Below are 8,157 nucleotides of genomic sequence, written 5' to 3'. Positions count from 1 at the left end.
AATAGGCCGACGAATTAATGGCAATTGGAGGAAGAAACTATTCCTAATCTCTTAAGCGAGTTGCCCCTTAATGTCACGTGACGCTGGGTTCACATTATCCAAATTTAATTATGTGTTATAGTTTAATAGCTTGGTGCATTGCATAGATTTCCGAATCGGTTACTGCAATTGTTTTTAACCTATCTCAAGAAAAAGAGATTTGTTTTGGAAAAAAATGTTTTTAATAACAATTAAATAATATTACACTTCATAACAAATAAAACTTGAACCAAACACATGAATTATTCTCGTCTGTTATTGGCACAGTCTTCTTAATTTATAGGGAAGGATTGATTGCCATGCTTGTACACCGTAGAAAGCGATTTCACATTCCAATAAAATGTAAACAAACGCATTGATACTGACTTGTATTGAGCTAAATTCAACTTAACAACGTGACTTAATTTGACTTAAAGATCTCGACCGAGTGGCCAAATGGTTAAGGTACTCGACTCATGTAGTCGTGGTATGTGGATTCGAATCTTTTTTAGTCTTTTATTTCATTATTTTTATCTTCTAACGTTTTTTTTAATATTTAATAATTATACTTGTACCTTTTCTACTTTGAATTGTTGAAAAAAAAGTGTGGGGTCGTATGTCGTGTCTGTTATCGGAAAGTTTTTATCATAATTACAGTAGGCGTATATTTCCTAAATTCAGTTGAGAAACTATAAAAAAAAATAGTAATCAATTTGTTGGGTGATCTGTGAAATTTGTGTTAATACCAAAGATTGCTTTTTATTAGGGTACAAAAATAAATAATCTGGATAAATTTTAATCATCCAGATTTCACCGTTTATTCAGGCATTAGTCTTATAATAATACTCTACAGCCAATATGAGGCTGTATATGATAATGTTTGTGCAATATCGCTCGATCTCTGTCATGTTTAATCAAAACATACGTAATTGCGCCGTGACGCAATATTCATTCAAGTATTATAGAAGATTAGTCTCTATGTATCGTCAACAAACAATATTGCCCACTTAAATTAATTTGGTCTTTGCAATACGGGGCATATTGCATCGGTAACTATCTCAATGTTTTGATTGCATGGGTACTTTGTCGACTCAAATGAAATTGATGTATTCCAATGTATATGCCATTCGTTTTTTAGATAATAAAGATTAGCCCAAAAAATTAAAGTAAAAAATAATAATATTATTTTCGATATAGAATATTATTTTTAATATTAGATGTTGTCCGCGACCTCGTCCGCGTGGTTAGAAGATTTGAGTTATGATTTATACCTGCCCTATTTTTTCACACTTTCCATTGTATCTTCGCTCCTATTAGTCGCAGCGTGGTTTAAAGCCTAAGCCTTCCTCGATGAATGATCTATTCAATACAAAAATATTTTTTCTATTTGGACCAGTAGTTCCTAAAATTAACGCGTTCAAACAAACAAACTTCAGCTTTATATATTAGTATATAGATAATATAATGTAAAACGATACAAAAAAAATTACTCAAAAGTTTTAATGAACATTGCAAATTGTTCGTTCCTAAAAAACAAACTTAGTGTTTATTTTTTTCCCATGGATCTGATAATTAGTGCATTCTGTATATTTTTATAGGCGTTATCGTATTACAATAGTACACCTGTATGCATTTTCTGTATAGGCGTAAAGCTATTGATAGCAGCGGTATTAATTACTGCATAAAAATAAGACACCACACTCAGGTAACACTTCACTTCGAGCATACTATTAACATAATGAAAAAGAGATTATTCATTTTTCAAAAAAAGGTTTATATCGTTTTGCGTCGGATGACTTAGAAGTGAAATATTTTTTACAAGAAATATGAACTCTATTGAAAACTGAATCTGAAATGAAGAGAAGTCTGAGATATTCTTTGTAACTTGGTAAAAAGTTTTATCATCGCAAACAATGATATTTCAAACTTAGGGTGAATTTTGAATTTAGTCATGTGGTATATGGTTAGGATCGGTCACCAAATAATAAATTAACGAAATTCTAGAATAAATAAATATTGCTTTAAGTTAAGATCTGGCACTAAATAATCTTTTTCGAAATTCGCTATAACGGAAGGTAAAACAAATTTCAATGGACAAACCATGCAATGGATGTTTGCAACAGTCATTAGGATAACTAGAAGTGAAATCAGCTAAATAACTTCTGGTTTGAGATGAGTGAAGCGACTTTGCTAAATCAGAAGGTCTAGGTAATATTACCTCGCCTTTAAACAGAAAGCATCAAAATAATCTGTGTGACTTTGACTTGTCAGTCCAAAACTACAGAGCGATTCGTCAGCGTTTTGTCTAGTTTTGAAGGCTCTTTTTTATTTATTTAGGTTGTAACTTTTCCCAACTAGATCCTGTGATTGTTTTTTAAAATGGACGAACGGATGGATGGTGGAGGAGAGTTTTGGGTGCAGCCTGTTACACGATTGAATCGAACTACCATGGGCAGATATTTCACTTAAATTGGGCGTAACAGTTAAGCTTTTTTCTTTCAATATTATTAATGAAATATTTTTTCTAGTTTCTTTAGTACTTTTGCTTTTAATGACAAATTTAGGCAAGAATTTCGTTTGAAAATATGTTTTACTTTTGGGTTTTGAATTTCTTTTGTTCTGTACTTGTCGTCTTCCAACGTTTCAACAAAAGCGTCGAAACGTTGGGAAATAATTCGATAGAACCTTTTCAAGTAGTGTTAAAGTCCGTAAATAGTGTATTTTACAATTTTTTCTTGCGATTATGGTTATAAGCCGAGCGATTTGTATTTTGTGCCGAAATTGCGGATGCGAATTATTCCGCGGATGCGAAATATTTCCTTTTCTCCGTCGTCTTTCTTTTCGTAGACTTAATTTACACAAGCTTGTCTCTTTTTTGTGAGATAACACATGCACACATGTGACTCATCCTAATCGAGGAAAGCCAAGCATTACCAAATCAGACATTCAATTGTTTGCTCTAACATCTGTATTGAGGCTGACGCGTTGCGTCAAGTTTGTGAAAATATCAGATTACTGACGACTACTTTAATTCAAGTATTATAACAACCTCAGATTAGGATGTCAGGAATAGCGCTACTCTTATTTTACTTCGTCGTCTTCTCTTGTATTTCTCTATAAGTAAAATATGAAAATCTGTTACAGATATAGATTTTTGCATCACAATGGTTTAAGGTTTAATACTACCGACCGTATTGTGAACCTCCATCTTTTTCAAGTTGGTAATACCTTTAACTTTCACATACAAAGATAACCATTAACAAATAAACAAGGAAAATGATAACATTGCGAACGTTTTATTTCATGCTTTGCTGTTCACTGCTCTGGCGATACTGAACATGACTGCACTGATAGTCAAGTGGTATTTCTCCACGCTAAGTAATTTACTTAACGTTTTTCGGGTTTAAGATGAACGCACACTTGATTCGAACGTAACTAATTTCTAAATAGAACCAGAAATCCTTGACAGATTTGGATGCCTTTATCAAGCGGGCGACGCGACCGTATCGTGTATGTAGAACAAAATAACGGTTCTTTTTTTTAAATCTCGTCAAGATTCAACACAAGGCCCTTGTAAAAACAATGGGACAGAAAAGGAAATAGAAATGATATTTTGGCCGTGGTTGATGCGTTAGAATGTACATACATGCGAGATCTTCATTGAGAAGCTTCAATTCGTTGGATGGTTATCGTTCAGATCAGATAAGTGTGCGCTCACCTTAAAACCAGCACGTAACAATCTTCTTTGAGATCTAGATTTTTTTTTTTATATTACATGTATTGTATTGCTGTGCGAAACAAATCATTATGATAAATGTTTAGGATAGTATTAGTTTTTAATCCAGCGCCCGATCTTATGAGGACTTTACGTGCTAAAGAAATTATTTTTGTATTTTAAAAAGTTGAAGTATAGTGACACGTTAGGTCGTTATAATTCATGTATGATTTTTATGATACAATTATATATAAAATGCATATTTTAAGTATGTCCTCCAGCAATGAAACTGCAAAGAGCAATTGTTAAGACATATATTTTTTTTAATGAAGACTTGTGAATGTAATTTTTAACGTTTTTGTGCATGCATTGAAAATACCTTAACAAGCTATGAGCGCGTAGTATATCATTATTTTTATGCATGCTGAATAATTTGTGGTAGACTAAGTAGTATAATTTTATTTAACTTTTTTATAATGATAACGTGTCACTCAAATATTTCTTACTTTCAGAACCTTGGTTTATCTACTTCTTTCAAATAATGGCGGCTTTGCTTGTGGTGCATCTAGCACTCGACGTAGCGTACTTCACAACTAACTGGTTTTCAGCAAGGGACACTAAGGTATGAAACGACATGTCGTATTAAGGCTTCGCTTATTAATTAATAGCTATCTATACATTTGTTGTACAAAATTGTAGGAAAAAAATAATTACAAATGTCTTCATATCCACAGTGCGGTGTAAATGTAACCTCATCTGCAAGGGCTACGAATAATGAACGCCCGCAAAGTGTTCACAAACCGTGTCTACAAACTTCGGATAATGAAACAACTGTAATGCCGAATGTTGTAACTGATAAGCCGGTAGCACTTCGAGTGTGAGTCATCATTATTATTTTTAATGCTGGCAACATCACTTACATTGTTCTGAACCCTTAGTGAGTTGCTAAAGCACTTGTGTTATGGAATTCAGGTACAACGAAGGTACCACAAACACCCAGACCTGAGACAATGTAGATTTTGTGATTTTTTTCATTGATCCGACCGGGGATCGAACCCAGGACCTCAGAGCTAGCGACAACTTGAAACGCAAACTCTGCATAAAAAAAAATCATTCTCTCACCCGTAATACTCCCAAACTCAGTGTACATAAATTATTAAATAAATATAATATGTTCCAAAACATTTTGCCTGCTTGTTATGCTTTTTTTCCTCCTATATCAAGTACAGTGGTACAGGTTGTGCTGTTGCATGAACCTACATCAGGCACCAGTGTTTCACAAACTTACCAATAGATTTCGGCAATTTTATTTTTTTGTATGTAGGTATGTAAATGCATTGTTACTTTTGTGGAGAGCAATAAATTTATATAAGTAAGAAAAAAATGTCAAACGGGTTCCACAAACATTCAATTTACATGACAAAGACACCCAGACTCAAGACAAGCATGAGTGTATCACACAAATTGTTTGTCCGACGCGGGCATAGAACATGCGAATCGTCGCGCTCAGTGAGTTCGGCGTGGTGACTATGTCTACTCGGCTCTCCATGCAGTTACATCTTTATTCGTCTAAATTCTTTAATATAATTAAGTTTCTTTGAATCATGCCATAAAATTAGTAATTACAATGTCTTGTTAGTATCGTGTGAATCATTCATCATTATATTTTTTGTTTGATAACTACAATTTTTTTTTCCACCCATTACACCCACTCCAGCTTCGCATGGATAAGGATTCATACCATCGCAACAAAAACTAATTCTAAAAAAGCGTTGTTAAGGATAAAATCTTATTTTAATATTATTAATGTGAATGTAATTTAAATGTGACTTAACCGTTACCATACAACAATATACGAAATTGTGAACGAAAGCTAATCTGAATTTTATTAAATCACAGTTCCATGTTTATTAAATCACATGCCTAAATTCCATTGCATGAAATAAAAAAAAAAATCCGACGCCTAGAATTTCATTGAAATAATACAATACAATCTTAGAGCTTATAATAGATTTATTTTTAATTTCTTCTATTAGAAAGCTGAAGAGTGGGTCTGTTTAACAATAAAACTTCGAGTATTAAGGCGATTTGTATACATGCCTCCATAACCATGCGGACGAAGTCGCACGCAATAACTTGTATAATACATGTTACATTTATGGTCTACATTTCAGGCACGACACAGTACCCAGCCGTGTAAAGGACGCGGCTGCGAAAATAGCTGTTGTAAGGTAAGAGTGAATAACATCGTTGCAGCCTTTTCCAAACTGTATTGGGTTCGGCTTCCAGTCTAACCAGATACAACTTAGTAATCGTGTTTTACAAGGAGCTAATGTCTATCTGACTTCCTCAACCCAGTCACCTGGGCAAAACGATACCCCTTAGAATAGCTGTCAAACTTTCTTACAACCAGTAACGACCGAGGAACTTATTATGGCATAGATGGTCACCCATCCACAGAAAGGCTGCATCAAGAGAAGCCTAACAAGTGCTCAATTCACGTTTGCAGTTGTAGTACCTATGGCCACTAGCTCCTCGTCTCTAAACTAATATAATATTATAAAGAGGAAAGATTTGATTGTTTGATTTCAAATTCTATCAGAATATTGTTTATTATACAGGACTCAATTATACTGTGTCTTAACCATAACTATAATGTAATGTCACAAATAAAGTTTTTTTTTTATAATTCCACAACTGAAATCTCTTTTATCCGTACTTTGGTATTAAGCCCTATAAAAAACATCATTCCTCTTTCAACGTTACTACACACTTAAAAACTTTAACATTTTCAATAGTATTCTTCCTAATACATATTAATTTTCAGGAGCCCGCACGCTCCACGAAACAGATACCCGCAGAAGGCCAAGTAAAGGTAAATAAATAAAATACTCAACCTCTTTTGACATATTATTGAGTCTATATTTAAGTAGGGATTAGTGTCAAACTTGAACAAGTCCTGTGCTGATCACAGTCGGCGGAGCAACAAATAAAGAACGTGAAAGAGGGGGTGGAAATATAGGTAAAGGCACTTATTAACAAACCGCAAAAACTCATTAAATTATCACTCAGTAATCTAAATAATGTTTCCTGACCCTTGTGTTATTAATAATAATATTTCTTTAATTCAGATATATTACTCGAGCATAAAGTCCTGTAAGACTCTTAAAATATTTTATACTATTTTTTGTCTTATCCGGTACGGAAAATACCATTTAAATATTAAAATGTTAAATGACTAAATTTCACGTAAAAATAAGTTTAAAAGTTTGGTCATTTGGACTAGTAAGCACATTATATGATTGGCACAGATTTGGTTTGTCGACCACTAAGGAATAAAGATACATGTAGGTATCTCTATCTCTGTCTCAGTCGCTGTTACACCATTTCCAATAGTTTAGGATTTGTGGTCTACATAATTATATTATTCAACATATTCGACGATAATAACAGTTTTGTAAGTATTAAAAGTTAGTAGTGGGTTTGATGATAATTCCATAAATTGTTAATATGCATTATATTTTAACGTCTAATTTCATAGTATAACGGTTTATAATCGAATAATAAGTTTTCAATTGTATCCCTAACAATTTTCAACATCAAGAAAACGTTGCTTGTTTCAGCTGCAGTAGAAAACAACGCGAAAAGTTGCAGCGTTTAGATTTATGGAAACTTTGAGCTTTAGACGCTCAGTTTCCTTTTATTCGTTTAGAGAATACAAAAAAAAAAACTTAGAAAATAATTTAATCATTCTAAATGTATTTCGATAGTAGGTAATGAGAATGATTCATTATTAAATGATGTAACGGTTTACTCACGCGTATTTATCGGGAGCACGGATGATGACGATGACGACGGCGGAACCCCACCCGCGACACCGGCGTCGCCGCCCCCTCGGCCGCTCACGGCGCGAGCGCGGCGCTACGCAGCGAGATGCGCGGCCGCTGACGTCAGTTCGACTCGCGATCCCGCCGCGTCTGCGACGAAACTAGTCGGGCTACCCAGATAAATACGCGTGATTGGTTTACTCTCGCATTACATCATTTAATCATTCTTAATGTAGGTACTTCAAGATGGGTTATTTTGATAGGCTATTATATAGGCAGCCCTGAAATAATGAGCAGACTTAACAAGTCCTTAATACATTTTCAAATACTTTGAAAAATACTCTTTCTCAATAGCCTTTCAAAGTAACCCGAAACTAGTTAAGATTGTATTTCATTCTGACTTAAAAAAATATATTAAATGTATTAAAAAAAAATAGTAGCGTAGAAGTGTTAATTATACACTTTAGTATTGTAGAAAAAAAACCTGTTTAAAAACAGTTAGTAGGAGTAATTTTAAAACTATTCATGTATTGCGACGGCACATTCCAAATGTTAACTTAAGTTAATGAATATAATAATTACAACAAAAAAAAATGT

The 8,157-nt window shown here is 33.6% G+C and overlaps 1 protein-coding gene across 1 annotated transcript; it reads left to right on the top strand.

Annotated features, from left to right (window-relative positions):
* The first annotated feature begins 4,179 nt into the window (after positions 1-4,179).
* On the top strand, positions 4,180-7,537 carry LOC113504225. The gene is made up of 5 exons (XM_026886400.1): positions 4,180-4,355; positions 4,468-4,610; positions 5,908-5,964; positions 6,561-6,608; positions 7,357-7,537. The coding sequence occupies exons 1-4, from the start codon at positions 4,275-4,277 to the stop codon at positions 6,604-6,606; spliced, it is 327 nt and encodes a 108-aa protein (XP_026742201.1). The 5' UTR covers positions 4,180-4,274; the 3' UTR covers positions 6,607-6,608; positions 7,357-7,537.
* The last annotated feature ends 620 nt before the right edge of the window (positions 7,538-8,157 follow it).

This window comes from Trichoplusia ni, chromosome 21, assembly GCF_003590095.1.
Source record: "Trichoplusia ni isolate ovarian cell line Hi5 chromosome 21, tn1, whole genome shotgun sequence".
NCBI lineage: Eukaryota > Metazoa > Arthropoda > Insecta > Lepidoptera > Noctuidae > Trichoplusia > Trichoplusia ni.
The sequence above is the reverse complement of the archived record's forward strand: the minus strand, read 5'-3'. Positions and strand labels throughout refer to the sequence as shown.